At 34.0% G+C, this 18,882-nt stretch overlaps 1 protein-coding gene across 2 annotated transcripts in view; it reads left to right on the forward strand.

The window, feature by feature from the left end:
- Positions 1-16,810, forward strand: part of LOC126883349 (protein RER1) — a 32,087-nt gene extending 15,277 nt beyond the window's left edge. For both annotated transcript variants that reach the window (XM_050648802.1, XM_050648801.1), the window contains exons 5-6: positions 9,143-9,363; positions 16,483-16,810. In XM_050648802.1, the coding sequence (XP_050504759.1) occupies positions 9,143-9,363; positions 16,483-16,581 (320 nt within the window). In that variant the 3' untranslated portion in view covers positions 16,582-16,810. The remainder of the gene's footprint in view (positions 1-9,142; positions 9,364-16,482) is intronic.
- Positions 16,811-18,882: the final 2,072 nt, after the last annotated feature.

The raw sequence follows: 18,882 nt of genomic DNA on the forward strand, positions 1-18,882 counted from the left end.
GAAGTTCGTAGACACACCAGAACGCAGAAAATCTAGTATCTTCTGCTCGATTATAATTATACAGTGTGTCTGCGTAACTTGGAACCATATGGAAAACTTTTTTAATATCAATTTTACGAAAAAGTTATTCTTTATAAAGTGCTCTGCATAGTCTAAAACCTAAGACGCAATCATCAAATATCAAATTTTATCAACAGTATACGAGGTTGTCAAAAAATATAAATTTCGCTCAAGAGTAAAGTGCCTTTATATTTCACAATATCGAAAATTGTCATTGAGAAAAGTTGTTTGTAATTAAAAATTATGTTATAATCGGTATTTACACTCTTCTAATTGAAAAAATTGTTTTTGAAAATTTTCCTCAAATCATGGACACCCAACATATATTTTTATTTATGATAGCTCCGTTATAATTATTCTACGAAAAAAGTTATTCTTTATAAAACGTTCTGCATAGTCTAACAACTAAGATAAAATTATAAGATATTAAATTTTGTCAATTTTATACGAGGTATGTATGTCAAAAAATATGAATTTCGCTGAAGAGTAAAGTACCTTTATTTTTCACAGTATTGAAATTTGTTATTATAAAAAGTTGTTCAGAATTAAAAACTATGTTTCAATATACAATTGTACCCTTCTAGTTGAAATATTGTGAACTATAAATAGTCCATGTGGTGAGACCGCTCCCGCCTTGAAAAATTTCTGATTCGGTTTCTTTGTGGATTCCTATTCAAAAATGTCCCCTTTAAACAAATCTAAAGGGTGCCGGGCGGAATTTTTGGGCAGAAATTTTTAAACAATTTTTTAAACAAATACAAAAGATCACGTTTTTTTGCTCCGGAACATATATTTTTAAGTTTTGTGGGTCATTGTAAACAAGAAAGGTATCTTGTAAATTTTCTCAAAAATTATAGTTTTCGAGTTATAGGCGATTAAAAATCTGAAAAATGCGAAAATACTCATTTTCGAGGCCTAAAATGTCCCCTTTAAACAAATCTAAAGGGTGCCGGGCGGAATTTTTGGGTAGAAATTGTTTAAACAATTTTTTTAAACACATACAAAATATCACGTTTTTTGCTCCGGAACATATATTTTTAAGTTTTGTGGGTCATTCTAAACAAGAAAGGTATCTTGTAAATTTTCTCAAAAATTGATAGTTTTCGCGTTATAGGCGATTAAAAATCTGAAAAATGCGAAAATACTCATTTTCGAAGCCTAAAATGTCCCCTTTAAACAAATCTAAAGGGTGCCGGGCGGAATTTTTGGGCAGAACTTGTTTAAACAATTTTTTTAAACAAATACAAAAGATCACGTTTTTTTGCTCTGGAACATATATTTTTAAGTTTTGTGGGTCATTCTAAACAAGAAAGGTATCTTGTAAATTTTCTCAAAAATTGATAGTTTTCGAGTTATAGGCGATTAAAAATCTGAAAAATGCGAAAATACGCATTTTCGAGGCCTAAAAACTCATATATAAATTAGTATTTTTGAGGTTGCCAGATACTTAAATTGAAGTTTAAACATTCAGCTTCAAGATTCTGAAGAGTGATTGCGTCTAACCTTAATTTAAACCGTCGTTTTTTAATTGTTCAATATGCATGTCCATCCGATTTTTTTGCCGGTGCGGCGCGCTCTATTTTAAAAATCTCCAATTTTCCTCCGAAAGATATTTTTTTCTAAATTCTTTGGGATATTCTAAATAAAATAAGTTTCTTGACATTTTTCTCAAAAGTTAACAGTCTTAAAGTTATAAGCGATTTAAAATCCGAAAATGCGTTTTTTGGCATATTTTGGATTTTAAATCGCTTATAACTTTAAAACTATTAACTTTTGAGAAAAATGTCAGGAAACTTATTTTATTTAGAATATCCCAAAGAATCTGGAAAAAATATTTTTCGGAAGAATATAGGAGATTTTTTAAATAGAGCGCGCCGCACCGGCAAAAAAATAATCGGATAAACACGCATATTTAACAATTAAAAAACAACGGTATTAATTAAGGCTAAACGCGATCACTCTTCAGAATCTTGAAGCTGAATGTTTAATCTTCAATTTAAGAATCTGGCAACCTCAAAAATACTAATTTAAATATGAGTTTTTAAGCCTCGAAAATGCGTATTTTCGCATTTTTCAGATTTTAAATCGCCTATAACTCGAAAGCTATCAATTTTTAAGAAAAATTACAAGATACCTTTCTTGTTTAGAATGACCCAAAAAACCTAAAAATATATGTTCCAGGGCAATTAAACGTGATCTTTTGTATTTGTTTAAAAACATTGTTTAAACCATTTCTGCCCAAAAATTCCGCCCGGCACCCTTCAGATTTGTTTAAAGGGGACATTTTTGAATAGGAATCCACAGAGAAACCGAATCAGAAATTTTTTCAGACGGGAGCGGTCTCACCACATGGACTAAAAGGTATTTTACTCTTGGGCGAAATTCATATTTTTGATATACCTCGTATAAAATTTAAAAAAATTGATATCTTATGATTGCATCTTAGTTTTTTGACTATTCAGACATTTTTATAAAGAATAACTTTTTTTGCCAAATTAATAATAACGAAGTTATCTTAAATAAAAATCCGTAATTTGAGGAAAATTTTCAATTTTTTTTTTCAATTAGAAGAGTGTGAATGCATATTATAACAATTTTTAATTGCAAACAACTTTTCTTAATAACAATTTTTGATATTGTGAAATGTAAAGGCACTTTACTCTTGAGCGAAATTCATAGTTTTGGACATACCTCGTATATTATTAATAAAATTTGATATCTGATGATTGCATCTTAGGTTTTAGACTATGCAGAGCACTTTATAAAGAATGACTTTTTTTCGTAAAATTGATATTAAAAAAGTTTCCCATATGGTTCCGAGTAACGCAGACACACTGTATACAGGCAAGATATCAACAAAAATGGCCAAACAAATAAAAAAGAAATAAATAACACCAGCTTTCAGAACAAACAACAACCACTTCTTCTTTTTAAGCAATTCTGCTTGTTCATTGGCGAATTGATACCTCTATGGAAGGTTGTCACACCATCTTTTATGCGATTGTCCGATACTTCTTCTGCCGATTGGTGATTTATCTCTTGCTATTTTGACCGGGTCTACTCCAAAATCCCGGTAGCTATAATTCAGCCAGATTTTCAAAACTATAATACATACATAAAGGATGATTCATTTAGAGGTACTTTTTTAAAAAAGAAAAAACAATAAAAAAAATGAATTTTATTTAAAAATCTTTATTGTCGTAAAAAGTCGGAAAGAGTATATCGAGGAACTATTTCATGACCAGAGAGAAGCTAGTACATCCGTAGATAGCCAAACGGGAGATGTAGGCCCAGAGATAACCAAATCAGAGGTTAGTCAGGCAATAAACTCTATGAAAACCAATAAATCTGCTGGTCCAGATGAATTGCCTAGCGAGCTGATAAAGTTGGTCAACGAGAAAAACCTGGACATAATAGTAGAACTGTTCAACGCTATCTATACTACTGGAATCATCCCTAGAGAAATGTTGACATCAGCCTTTGTGTGTTTGCCAAAGAAGGTGAATGCAAAAAAATGCAGTGACTACCGAACCATAAGCTTAATGTCACATACCTTGAAAATTCTATTGAAAATTATCCACGCCAGAATACACTCTAAACTGGAGCTGGATATTAGTGACACTCAATATGGGTTCCGCAATGGTATGGGTACCAGAGAGGCATTATTCTCCTTCAACGTGCTGACACAGAGATGTTTGGATGTTAACCATCCTCTTTACGTCTGTTTTATAGACTACAATAAGGCGTTTGATAAAGTAAAACATGATCGACTCATGGAAATCCTAAAAAATAAAAACCTAGATGAAAGAGATTTAAGACTAATAACACACCTCTATTACAATCAGCGAGCAATAGTAAGAATTGAAAAAGAAACATCTGAAGAAATGGAAATAAAGAGAGGAGTCAGGCAAGGCTGCATACTATCACCTCTATTATTTAACGCTTATTCTGAAGAGGTAATGCGAGAAACTCTGGAAGATGAAACAGTCGGCATAAGAGTAAATGGAGTCTTAGTTAACAACATCAGATATGCAGATGATACAGTAATAATAGCCGATAGTTTACAAGACCTGCAAAGACTCATGAGTAAAATAGTAAGGTGTAGTAGGGAGTACGGACTCTCTCTCAATATCAAAAAGACAAAGTTTATGAAAATTAGTAAAAACAACCATAATACTAACGAAATCTTGATAGTAGAGGGCCAGCAGATCGAAAGAGTAAAAAAGTACACTTTCCTAGGAACACTTATAACAGAAAATAATGACTACACTGCAGAAATAAAAGTCAGAATCGAAAAAGCACGTTCTAATTTTATAAAAATGAAAAAGGTCCTATGTAGCAAAGATTTAACATTAGCTCTTAAAGTACACCTAACAAAATGTTACGTCTACAGTGTTCTATACTATGGAGTGGAATCATGGACGTTAAATGTAGAGACAATGAGACGACTTAACGCCTTTGAAATGTGGACCTATAGAAAAATTATGAGGGTTTCCTGGGTAGATAGAGTTACAAACAATGAAGTACTGAGAAGAATAGGTAAAGAAAAGGAAGTTGAACTTACAATTAAAGAAAAGAAGCTACAGTATCTCGGACATGTGATGCGGGGCGAGAAGTATGGTATCCTACGACTCATAATGCAGGGAAAGATAGATGGCAGAAGAAGCATCGGAAGAAGACGAATTTCATGGTTGAAGAACCTGAGAGAGTGGTTTGGATGCAGCTCGAAACAACTATTTAGAGCTACTGCCTCAAAAATTAAAATAGCTATGATGATTGCCAACCTCCGTAGCGGAGATGGCACCTGAAGAAGAATTGTCGTAAAAAAGAACCATTCTTTACAATTACTTCTTAGAGATAATTTCTTTCAAATGTTGACCATGACTGCGGTTAAGACGGTCCATTCTGAAGGTATAATTCTCGATGACGCGTTCGAGCTTTTCGATTGGTATTTGACCAGTGACTCGAGTGAGGCCTCCAATGCCTCAATCATAGTCGGTTTATTCACGTAGACTTTGGACTTGAGGTAGCCCCAGAGCAAAATGACTAGACGTGTGATGTCACAGGATATAGGCGGCCAAGTCACTGGTCCGAAGCGTGAAATAAATTGCGTTTTCTCAGTAAAGCCATGCTTTCACGGGATGTATGGCAGTTGGCGTCATATTTTTGGAACCAAATGTCACTTAAACTACGAACTTCAATTTCTGGTACCAAATAGTCCGTTATCATGGCGCGATAATGGTCTCCATTCACAGTAACATTGTGGCCGGTCCAAGACATGAACCGACGATGACACCGGCCCATAAACCACACCAAACAGTGGTTTTTTCTGAATGTATTGGCAACTCTTGAACCTCTTTGGGTTGCTCATCAACCCAAATACGGGCATTTTGTTTATTCACGTCCTCATTAAGCCAAAAACGGGCCTCATCGGAAAACATTTTTTTTTTGCTCTAAGCGCACGAAGCACATTCCTCATTGAACGCTTATTTTCGTAATACAACTAAATAATTTCTAGACGTTGTGCTGAGTTAAGTCTTTCTAGGATGAAATGTCAAACAATACTGAATAAGAAAGCAACTTTAGGTGATACCATTCATGCACGATCTCCCATCAAATCCTCACCGAAAAAAGTACCTCTAAATGAATCACCCTTTAGTATCTATCTATTTTTGTTACTTTACAGTATTATTTCAAACCATTTTACCATATATTAACCAAATACAAATATTACCAAACCATATTATATCAGTCCATTTCAGTAAGTATAGCTTTTACATTATGAAATAGTGTTTAATAATTTTCTCTTTTAAAATACATAATGATTAGTACCCGTACTTATTAGTAAGTAATTAATTTTTCAATTTCAATACTCTATATTTTTATAAATATAAATTATATATAAATATAAATAAATAATAAATTATATATAAATATATAAATTCTCGTCTTTTTAAACAAAGACGAGATTCGGTATAGAGAGATATATCGACAAATAAGATACGAGGTTAAGCGAGCAAAAGAGGACTGGATGGAACAAAGATGTCGTGAAATGGAAGAACTACAAAGAAAACATGACGAGTTTAATATACATAAAAAACTTAAAGAAATTACCTACACTCAGAGAAAAAGAACTCCTCACTTTATGAGAAACTCCAAAGGTAACATAATTCTCGACTTGGATGAAAAAAAGGAAGAATGGACTAACTATATAAAAGAGCTCTTCCTGGATACGAGGCCACCACTTAACACCACAAAGTATACGAATACTGGTCCTAGTATTTTAAAAGCGGAAGTAAAGAAAGCCATCAAACAGAGCAAAAATGGGAAATCTCCAGGCCCTGAAAAAATACCATCAGACTGGCTCAAACTTCTGGATGACGATAATGTCTCACAATTAACAAACATTTATAACCATATATACGAGACTGGAATGATGCCACAGATATGGTTGGAGTCTACATTTATTCCACTTCCAAAAAAACCTAATACATCATCATGTAAAGACTTTAGACTAATTAGTCTCATGAGCCACTCTCTCAAGTTACTTCTTAAGATAATTCATAATAGAATCAAGCAGAAATGTGAAGAGACAATGGGAAACAAACAATTCGGTTTCAGAGAAGGATTGGGAACAAGGGAAGCTTTGTTCTCAATGTTAACATTACTTCAACGATCATGGGAAGTACAGAAACCAATTTACGTCTGCTTTATAGATTTTGAGAAGGCGTTTGATAGAGTTCAACATGATAGGTTGTTTGAATATCTAGAAATGATTGGAATAGATGATAAAGATCTGAGACTTTTACAACATCTATATTGGAATCAAGAAGCTTCTATTCTGCTAGACTGCAAAGAAACAAAGAAAATTTGCATTCAAAGAGGTGTCAGACAGGGTTGTGTGTTATCCCCAACTTTGTTTAACGTATACTCAGAAATAATTTTTAATGAAGCCTTGGAAGGACAATGGGGATGTTCGAATCGGGGGAGAAACTATTAACAACATCAGATATGCAGACGACACCGCGATCATGGCTGAAAATATCGAAGATCTTCAATTCCTTATTGATCGAGTCACTAGAGAATGCTCCAATAACGGACTTAACATAAATGCAACAAAGACAAAGTTACTTGTGGTTAGTAAACAAGACGTCGGCCCTATGCAACTAATTGTCAGTGATGAATCAATAACAAAAGTTAACCATTTTAAATACCTAGGATGTTGGATAAACGAGACACTAAATCCGGATGAAGAAATTAAAACTCGTATAGAAATTGCAAGAGGAGCATTTATGAAACTTTGATCTATTCTGAGCAACTCTCAGCTGAATTTACAACTAAGAATCAAGTTCCTAAAATGTTATGTGTATCCTGTATTACTATATGGATGTGAAACCTGGATCATGAAGGTTAACATGATGAACAAATTAGAAGCCTTTGAGATGTGGTCGTATCGTAGAATGCTCAGACTATCTTGGGTTCAACGCATTTCAAACAGAGAAGTCTTAAACAGAGTAGGTCAAGGCGAAGGTGACTTAATGAAGATGATAAAAAAGAGAAAACTTGAATATCTGGGGCATATAATGAGAGGTAGCAGATACAGGATGCTGCAGTTAATACTCAATGGAAAGATCGACGGAAAAAGAGGAATTGGTCGAAAGAAATATTCATTGCTCCGAAACCTTCGTCAATGGACTGGCTTATCAGCAGATCAATTGTTACATGCCGCACAAGATCGAGAACGATATCGGCAAATTGTTATGGAAGCTACCCACGCCTAAAAATTTGGGCACGGTACTTAAAGAAGAAGAAGATATTTTTATATGATTTGGTACTGCATTTGAAAAGGAAACAATAAATATTCAAAATGTAGTGGTCGGGATTTTTATTTATACGAGGATTTCGGCATGTCGGGATTTTGGTATGTCGAGATTTTGGTATAGTATTTTTACTACAAAAGCAAGATTACGTAGGTCAACATTTTTGACGTCTGAGCACTGTCAAAACACTAGAATGTGACTTTTCATCATGGCCACGTTTATGTCATTACTTGTCAGAGATATTTTTCTTTGTTTTTGTTTACTATAAAAAGAATATCTATAATTATTTATTCTAATTAATGATGTCAATTGGTTTTCATTACTTGCCGAAATATATTAATTAGCAACAATATTATCATAGTGTAGGTATAATCATTAAAATAGATTATTTCATAGCTCACAGCATAATTGACCGCAACCAGCAACACTGAACTGTCATTTGCGTTTGAATGTACGAGTAGCGTACGAATGTCTAAAATATTTAACTAAAATTATTATTTTTTGGAATATTGAACTTAAATAATTGTTTTAGAAAATTTATATTATTGATAATAATAAATGTGTTTGGTTATTTAATTAATATAATTCTAAAATTCTCAATGTAATCGCGATTAGGTTTTTCTTATTAAAATACCATGTGGACGCTTATACAAGATCGGGCAGTTCCGTGTTGGTGTCTTATTTTAGCTGTGATACACAAATTTCAATTCTAGAGTTGATGTTATGGAATATCATTATTTTCGTTAACACTAACAAATATTTTGGCATTATGATTAATATATTTCGGCAATTGATGAAATCCGATTGACATAATTAATTAGAATAAAGAATTATAGATATTATTTTTATAGTAAACAAAAACAAAGAAAAATATCTGACAAGTAATGCCATTAACGTGGTCATGATGAAAAGTCACATTCTAATGTTTTGACAGTGCTTTTACGTCAGAAATTTTGACCTACGTAATCTTGCTTTTGTAGTAAAAATACTATATGTCGGGATTTTGGCGTGTCGGGATTCTGGCGTGTCGGTATTCTGGCTTGTCGGGTTTTTTGGGTGCCACTGATTTTGACCACATGGATCTCTCCCATTCTGCTTATGTTTGGCACTGCTGACAGTATTTATTTGACATCGGACACTACTTTTCTTGATCTTATCTAATACTGATACACTTGAATACCTTTTTCTGTCTGTTATTGGGTCATAAATCACTAAAAACTTTAGTGATATTAACTAATAACTAATATTGCCTTGTGTTTTAGGCGATGAAGGCGGTCCCGAATTACCCACTAGAGCCAATGAAGAGTTCAGGCCTTTCATAAGAAGACTACCAGAATTCAAGTTTTGGTATTCAGTGACCAAGAGTACACTCATTGGTGTAATTTGTACATTCTTCGATTGCTTCAACATACCTGTATTCTGGCCAATTTTAGTCATGTATTTTATAACTTTGTTCTGTATTACTATGAAGAGGCAAATAAGGGTAAGTCTGAATATTGTTCTTAAAAAATATAAATTAGCGTAAAGAAAATAGGAAAGGCCCAGATACAGAATACATTATTAAAAATAATAATATATACACTAATTTAAATCTGAAACTTTCCTTATTTGAACCCTTCTCTGTTAATATCCTAAATCTCTGCCTTCCACAATTTACAAGGCACAGAGACGACGAATATAGAAAACGGAAAGGATTCTACAATATGCAATCACATTCCGCTTTCATTCGTCTAGGAAAAGATACGAGAAAAGGTTCTTAGTATTCACAATCTGAGTAAAGATAGAAGTGAATTAAAAGATAATCTATGTTTCATGTCGATTCAGGGGCAAGGCACAATCTACAGACAGACTGTTTCTGTTATGAACCTCATCAGTGCAGATGCAGAACGCGGTAGCGTTCCCATAGTGGATTTCAATCTATTTTTGAAATTCCATTTAAAAAGACAATCTCGTTTCGTTTTGAGGCGGGCAAGCATGTGCACTGATGAAGTTCATATCAGAAACAGTCTGTCTGTAGATTGTGCCTTGCCTCTGAATCGAAATGAAACATAAATTGTCTTTTAATTCACTTCTATCTTTACTCAGATTGTGAGTACTAAGCGTCTTTTCTCGTATCTTTTTCTAGACGAATGAAAGCGGAATGTGATTGCATATTGTAGAATCCTTTCCGTTTCCTATATTCGTCGTCTCTATGCGTTGTAAATTGTGGAAGGCAGAGATTTAGGATGTTAACAGAGATGGGTTCAAATAAGGAAAGTTTCAGATTTAAATTAGTGTATATTAGTGTAGGAAACAGAGGTTGAACCTCGCAAAATGGACACAAGTCCGGTTTTATTTTTTTTTCTGGTATATCAAGGGGTGCTTATTATGAGACTAACATTTTCTTAAAAAATTTCGCCTCGGAACCCCCCTTTTCATCCCTTTAAAGTAGGTAATTTGTGGTTTTTGCGAAACGTAGCCCTTCCTGTAAGTTTTGCAAAAAATTTACTTAATAGTAAAATGAAGAGAACTATATTTTCTACTATTTATTTCCCGACAGCATATGTCTGGAAAGTTGACAAATTTTTAAAAAAGATGTTTTAAAAAATATGTTTCCCTAACTGTAACTAAAATTAAGAAGAAACCCTGCGGCAATTATTCGCAAATATCTGGTTGATTTTTTGGTATAGGTTTCGTGTAAGGGCAATTGCAAATTTTTGAAGTTATATTTCTTTACCGGCGATAGAGGGTAAATTTTTATATGGGAAAACCTAGCGACCGGGCGCATGCGCATTATAACTTTGTCCTGATTGGATGTTCAAATGACATGTCAAAAATTATTCAATATGGCGGCTGTCGCACAGCTGTAGTTAGATTATTTATGGTTGTTGCGTTTTAAAATTTGTGTGAAAAGAAACAACAAACAAAAGTTAGTTAATAGTTATACTGCCTTTTTAAATAGTTTTCATATACCTATATTTTTGGACTTTTGGACTATTTTGGACAAGGAAAACTCATTCTAATTTGGTAAGTAGTTTTTATTATAATCATATTGTAATTATACATTTGGATTAGGTTGAAATACATACATTTATTTTCTCAAGAATGCGGATTTTAGAGAGAAATCCCAAATTAGGTTCGATTTTTATTTTTAAATTATGATTTTTTGGCGTAGATTTATTTATCTAGTAGGTATGTAATGCTTTGATTTACATACTTAATTTGAATACCAACAAAAGTTCTACCAATCTTCATCTAATATATTGTTTTCTTACTGTTTTGTTATATTTTTATATTTTCTTCCACAAAATTTGAACTACATAATTTAATTTTCAAAACAACTGTCAAACAGTAAAACGTTCAGTTACCGTATTTTTCCACATGATAAATAATGTGGGATTGGACGAGTGAGTCTACGCTTCGATTACGAGTCAAAGCGGCACGAAATTCAAGGGTTCAATTCCCGATGCAAGTTTTATTTTTTTATTTTTTTATGCATGTTATGATTGTAAGTATATTTGTTATATAATTTTTTTTTCAGAAAATGCGTATTTAAAATTTTTGCCAACTATTTATTATCGTTCAGAAATCATTTTTTCTTTGTGGCATTTTTCAATGTGTTTGTGTGCGTTTTATTCTTTTATTTTTTTTTAATTTTTGGTATTGTTTTAAAAATCACATAATATGTAGTAGAAGTATAACTTCTTACGTGCGTACAAAGTACACACACATTCTTGTTTAATTACAGGGTGTTACATTTTAAAAAACCCCTTTTTATACCATCTGAACCGCCTATGCTAGAGTAAAAAAACTTTCAGCGATTATCCATGTACATTTACAAATTTGTATAATACGCCCCCATATTTTCCCCGGAACTACCCCAAACAAAAGGAGAATTAATAAAGAAAATAATCAAAAATTGATTTTGGGCCTCCAGTGTGGCTTTAGGAAAGAAAATAAAATATGCATATGTAATGTGTAGCAGACAGTGTGTTCTTTTATTTTCCATAAGTACGTTATCCATAAAATGAATAGGTGACGAAAAAAAAAAACAAAAACTGGAGCCCGCCAAAGCATTTCTGAGATTTACGGCGCCACTGTGCCATAACGGTTGCTTATACGAAAAAAATGCATAGGACCTTATTTGTAGTAGTCCTGTCGCCAGGGGGGGTACAACGGCCTCGTTAATTCAGATGGACTTACCCAAATTTTTTTTATGTATTTTGACCCGTAGAACACGAATTTTTTGGGTAACAGTTGATCCGGATGTCGATAAGATTGTTATAGACCAAGAACTTGAGGAATCAAATAACAGCGATTTTTGGCAAAACAAAACAATATTTTGTATTTTTTGGGTCATTTTAAGCAAAAAATATTTCTACAAGTTTTTTAGTAGGATGCACAGTTTTCGAGATAAACGCGGTTGAACTTTCAAAAAATCGAAAAACTGCAATTTTTAAACTCGAATAACTTTTGATTAAAAAATAAAATAGCAATTCTGCTTAGCGCCTTTGAAAGTTCAAGTCAAATTATGTCGGTTTTGATTATTTGCATTGCTAAAAATTTATTGTGTTATTGCTAAACAAAGCTACAAACAACTAGTGCGTGAGTGATGTTTCTATGATTTCTCATTTAAAATCGAACGAGTAGGTAGAATAGGTACTAGTGCAATCAAGACTATTTCTACGTTACATGCGTTAAAACGCATGTAAAAGCACGGGAAACCCTACGTGTTTATAGCTTTGTTAAACAATAAAAAAATAAATTTTTACCAATGCAAATAATCAAAACCGATATAATTTGACTTAAACTTTCAAATGCGGTAAGCAGACTTGCTATTTTATTTTTTAATCAAAAGTTATTCGGGTTCAAAAATTGCAATTTTTCGATTTTTTTAAAGTTCAACCGCGTTTATCTCGAAAACTGTGCATCCTACGAAAAAACTTGTAGAAATATTTTTTACTTAAAATGGCCCAAAAAATACAAAATATTGTTTTGTTTTGCCAAAAATCGCTGTTATTTGATTCCTCAAGTTCTTGGTCTATAACAATCTTATCGACATCCGGATCAACTGTTACCCAAAAAATTCGTGTTCTACGGGTCAAAATACATAAAAAAAACTTGAGTAAGTCCATCTGAATTAACGAGGCCGTTGTACCCCCCCTGGCGACAGGACTATAGAGAAAATAGTGCTCTTTAATTCTGTATAAGTTTTGTTTTAAACAAATGCATAGGTAATGATAAAATCGTAAAAACATGCTCTCCAAGGGATAGGGGTAGTTTCTGCAGTTTATTTTCAAGGATAGGGGTAGGTTCCGTAGGGATGTTGCAATAATCATATATATTTATGAAAAACCCTATTGATGGAGCATATGTCCATATGGCCCAAAAAGCAAAAAAAAAATTTTCAACCCCCCCTTTATTAATTTTTTTTTGGCTACAGGGGTTGCATCAAGAAGTCGCTTTTGGTGTCCATGCATGGGTAATAAGAACATGCATAAAATGATATATGAAGCATTTTAATAAAGGGCATGGTGTGTGAAGGATTCCAAGAAAATCACTTTCTTTATCAATTCTCCTTTTTTTTGGGTGGTTCCGAAAAAAAATGGGGGTGAATTATAGAAATTTGTAAATAACACAAGTACATGGATAATCGCTGAAAGTTTTTTTTACTTTAGCATAGGCGGTTCAGATGGTATAAAAAGGGGTTTTTTAAAATGCAACACCATGCAATTAAAACATTTACAATTATTGCCCTTAAACGAAACCTATACCAAAAAATCAGCCACTTATTTGTGATTAATTGCCGCACGGTTTATTCTTAATTTTCAGTACAGTTAGAGAAAAATATTTTTTTTAAACATCTTTTTTAAAAATTTGTCAACTTTGGGGCGCCACCCCCGCTAAACGGTGTTTGATAGACATATGCTATCGGGAAATAAATAGTAGGAAATATAGTCCTCTTCATTTTACTATTAAGTAAAGTTTTTGCAAAACGTACAGGAAGAGCTACGTTTCGCAAAAACCACTACCCCCTTTAAAGGGATGAAAAGGGGGTTCCGGGGAGAAATTTATTAAGAAAAAGTTAGTCTCGTAATAAGCACCCCTTGATATACCAGAAAAAAATAAAATCGGACTTGCGATTTTGCGAGGTTCAACTTCTGTTTCCTACACTAATATTATTATTTTTAATAATGTATTCTGTATCTGGGACTTCCCTATTTTCTTTAATTCAATTTATAAATTAAAGTATTTACGAGGTATGTCCCAAGATATCCAATCTCTTGAGACATACCCAACTTTAATCTCTCAATACTCATTCTCATTACAGTATAATACGTCAGTCAATAAGTCACGAGGTTAATTTTTTTGTAAAAATTAATCTTTATTCATCAAAATAATTTTCTTTAGCGGCGATACAATCATTCCAACGATTTCTAATTTTTCGATGTCGCCCTTGTAAAAAGTTTCATCTTTGTTTTCAAAATAGGCTTCTATTTCAGCGATTACTTCCTCATAGAATCGATATCTCTTGCCAAACAGCATTATTTTTAGTAAGGTGGAAAAAATGTGGTAATCGCTGGGGGTCTGATCTGGAGTATACGGTGGGTGCGGAAGCAATTCAAAGCCCAATTGGGGTATTTTTGCCATTGTTTTTATCGACGTCTGATACGATGGATTGTATTGGTGAAATACTAATCTTTTCTTCAACAAATGAGGACTTTTCTTTGCAATTTTGATTCTCAAACGCTCCAATAAACCAATTTAGTAGTCGCTGTTGATTGTTTCTCCATGTGCCGCCTATGACTCAGTTAACCATCAACGGCTACTGGCAAAACTCTACGAAACTACAAAGGATTTCCGACTAACAAGGTTAGTGAAATGTCTCCTCCAGAATAGACGCTTCTACGTAACGCTCCAATCCAAGAACAGTCGGTGGAGGGACCAAAAAAATGGGCTACCACAGGGAAGTCGCGTCGATTCTATACAACATATACACCAACGACCAACCCATACACCAACAAACAAGGCAATTTATTTACGCTGATGATACAGCTGTGGCAGCTCAGGAAAGAACCTTCAATGAAGTCGAAGTGAAACTGACAGATGCCCTGGGAGACTTAGCTCTATACTACGATAAAAACCATCTGAAACCCAATCCCACAAAAACCCAGGTATGTGCTTTCCACCTTAGAAACAAGCATGCCCGAAGGCCGCTGGAGGTGGAATGGCGTGGTCAGATGCTGGAACACAACGAGACGCCAAAATATCTTGGCGTCCGTCTGGATAGAACTCTGTTTTACCGATACCACTGTCAAGATGTCAAGAAGAAAGTAAGTGCCAGAAATAATATCATCCGCAAGCTAACTAATACAAAATGGGGAGCACAACCACACACTCTCCGCACTTCTGCCTTAGCATTATGTTTTTCGGCCGCGGAGTTTGGAGCACCAGCATGGGCAAACTCTGCTCACGCAAAGAACGTCGACGTGGCTCTAAATGAAACGGTTCGTATAATATCGGGTTGCCTGAAACCGACACCTATCGAAGAGGTATACCGCATAGCTGGGATTGCTCCACCACCTATCAGGAGGAAGGTCATGTCAGAGGTAGAACGAAAAAAACAGGAGACGGACCGAAGACACCCCTTATATGACCACCAAACTCAGCCAAGCAGACTAAGATCTCGGAAAAGCTTCCTGAAAACATCAAGATCCATCCCCGAAGCGTCAGAGACGCGCCGAATACACCTATGGCAAGCGTCAGCTGCCGCGACACATTCTCCTCCCTCAGAGGAAATGGCTGCTGGACACAATTTACCGTATCCGACTTGGAAAGCGCTAAACAGACTAAGAACCGGCGTTTCACGTTGTGCTAGTAACCTGAAAAAATGGGGATACCAGGAGGACGATACCTGCGACTGTGGCGCGGTTCAGACCAGCCGGCATCTACTATCATGCATAGAGATGAGAGAGACCTGCACAGAAGAAGACTTAATTATAGCAAATGACAGGGCCATCTACGTGGCCAACTATTGGAAATACAGAATTTAAAGTTGTTGGTGTTCCGGACACGGAAAGTAAGTATAGTCGGTTCGCTAAACTCAGACAGAACTGGCTAGTGATTTTAGTAAGTAATTTTGGTAAAATTGGCAAAAAATAATTACTAAATAGTTAATAATTACTAAATAGTTAGTAATTTTGCCAATTTTGGGAAAATTGGCAAAAAGCAAAAAAATTACCTATTAAAATCACTAGCCAGTTGTGTTTGAGTTTAGCGAACCGACTATAAGTAAGTTTCTCCATGTTTCAAATAGTTAAAGAAAATAATTCCTCGCGGGTCCCAAAATAAGATGCCGTAACCTTTCCGGCGGTTTGTTGCGTCTTTGGTCTCTTTGGACGGCTTTCTCCGGTTGCTGTCCGTTCAGATAACTGCCAATTTGATTCTGGAGTGAAGTGATACTTCACTAGAAGGCTTTTGAAGGTTAAAGTTACCATGTCATGGAAAATTCATTAGAGTCAACATCTTATGGTCAGGTCCGGCACTTATTGACCGACATATTACTATAGTTTTACTGCATGTTCATCCTATGAAAGTAATAATCTTGGTTTTCTTCTTCCAGCACATGATAAAATACAGGTACTTGCCTTTCACGCACGGCAAACCGAAATACCAGGGTCATGAGGAGACGACGGGGAAGGTTATAATATCCCCAAAGTGACAGAGGATGTAATTTATTAACTTTATTATAAAAACAATTTTGCAATTTGTATACAAGTAAAATAAAGTATTTAGGTCAAGAGATTCATTCGTTACTATAGGCAAACGTAGTAACCGATCTTTATGTACATAATCAAAAGTTGCGAATTTTCCTCTAAAACATTTCGATAACTATCTGTATGTTGGTTGTAAAGTGGGTTTATGCAAGGAAATACAATTTTGTTTTTTAATTTTTGTTTTTATTTTGTGGTCGCGGCAAATTATACGTACAAAACGGAGTAGCCTGATTACACTACCACTACATTTTATTTATGTATCCGGCTCGAAGGACCAATGATTAGAGGCAATATTTTAAAATTTTTGTCGGCGACCTTAAGATGATGGAAACCACTGATAGAAAACTGGCGACGACTAACAATAATTTAAAAACTGATTAACCTAGAAGGTTAGCTGCTACGAACATTGTGAAAGAGATTTAGTTTGGCTTATAGTACCTTATTTATAAATTTTGTAAGACTTTTCTCTCGAATTACTATACTGAACATGCATAAGTGTAACATGACCTCACAACTTATTCTCTTTCGCAAAAAGACAATCTAATCATAGGCGTGGACGTATTTTTCTCTCACGAAGTATAATACAGATTTTGAAGTGAGTAGTTCACTAGCTTCATGGTTAGAGATAAGCTAGCGGGGAAAGTATTTCAGATGTGGCAATATAAAGAACAGAATGGATCTGCGTCTTTGAATCTGAAATTCTCGAGCGACTAGAGCCGGTGAAGGGTAATAGGTCTTTACTACTCGGTAGTGCCCATTCATTGATTTGTAAGATACTACAACATCGGAATATAGATACGTATAGAAAGCAAAATCATAAATTACATCGGAATATAGATACGTATAGAAAGCAAAATCATAAATTACATCGGAATATAGATACGTATAGAAAGCAAAATCATAAATTACATCGGAATATAGATACGTATAGAAAGCAAAATCATAAATTAGGTTTCTTCCTTTCTATTAAGTGTTTCTAGAAGACGTGTTCTGATTTTTGATACAACTAAATGATAGACACACATGAAGAAGATTTCCAAACGATGAACCCCGCCGTCCATACACTACTTCTATCTACATATTTTTTATAACTTTGTTTTCATTCTCTTGTTTTATTTTTTATAATATTCCGTTATATCTTGATAGCTTAAATTCATTAAGGTGTATAGATATAACAAATCCTAAAACATCCAAGTAATATGTTTAAATGGGTTTAAGCCACAATTATTGGCTAACCTATCCTAACCTAGAAAATTCCTTTCGCTGCAATAGTAATAAATATCCATCTAACAATCTGTTAACAGGTCTCATCTTTAATTAATTGATCTAGCCCGCTAAGAGTATTCACGTGTTAAGAAGTGCCATTCCAAACAAATTTGGGATCGAAATATATATTTTTTTAAATGATCCTTTAGTTGTGTGTGCTATATCTGCGTAATTGTCCGTCCGAGAATGAGTGCGGTCAAAACTGTAACAAATACAGAAAAAGTAATGACAAAATCGGAGTTCAGCATTAAAAGGGATAAGTATGGAAATATACTCGAATAAAAAATTACCAAAAACACATTAGTGTGTGAAATAGTATATAGGAATAAAATATGTACATATGTATTTTTCTACCTATATACTAGTTGTTTGCGGGGCTACGGAAATTGCTGGGACAATTGCTGAGGCCCGTTGACTGACCACGGATAGAAACTACTTGCACAGACCACTCTATATACATACCTGAATCTTTTGTGGAGAATCATTTTCCTTTTATATAATTTTATTTACGTTATATTCATTTCATAAATAAAATTGTTTTATTGCATGAATTCACTATTCCTGTTGACAAAAAAAGTGAAAGGTAATAAGAATGCTATAAGTACTTTCCAGCAATTTAATTTTGAATGCTAACAACATCATTGAATATGTGATTATTAAAATTGACTTTTTACTTTTGAGAAAACGAGTTCTGTCTTTACTTATATATTATGTTTGTGGAAACTTCTGTCTGTCTGACCTATGTATATTTTTGAATTCATACCACACGTGATTTTATATACGCATGAAATTTAGTTTCCATCAACTTTTTTTGACACATTGTACAAAAGTATGGTGCGTAGTCTATTTGTTATCTCGCTATCGATTTTTAGTGTCAAGTTACATCTTTAAATCTAAGTCAGCTATCCATTTAAGTCCTGAAGCTATTATAACACTGAAGAGTTCATATACTTCCAATATGTGTCTCGATTATCTTACAT

The sequence above is a fragment of the Diabrotica virgifera genome, chromosome 4 (genome assembly GCF_917563875.1).
Source record: "Diabrotica virgifera virgifera chromosome 4, PGI_DIABVI_V3a".
Taxonomy (NCBI): Eukaryota; Metazoa; Arthropoda; class Insecta; order Coleoptera; family Chrysomelidae; genus Diabrotica; species Diabrotica virgifera.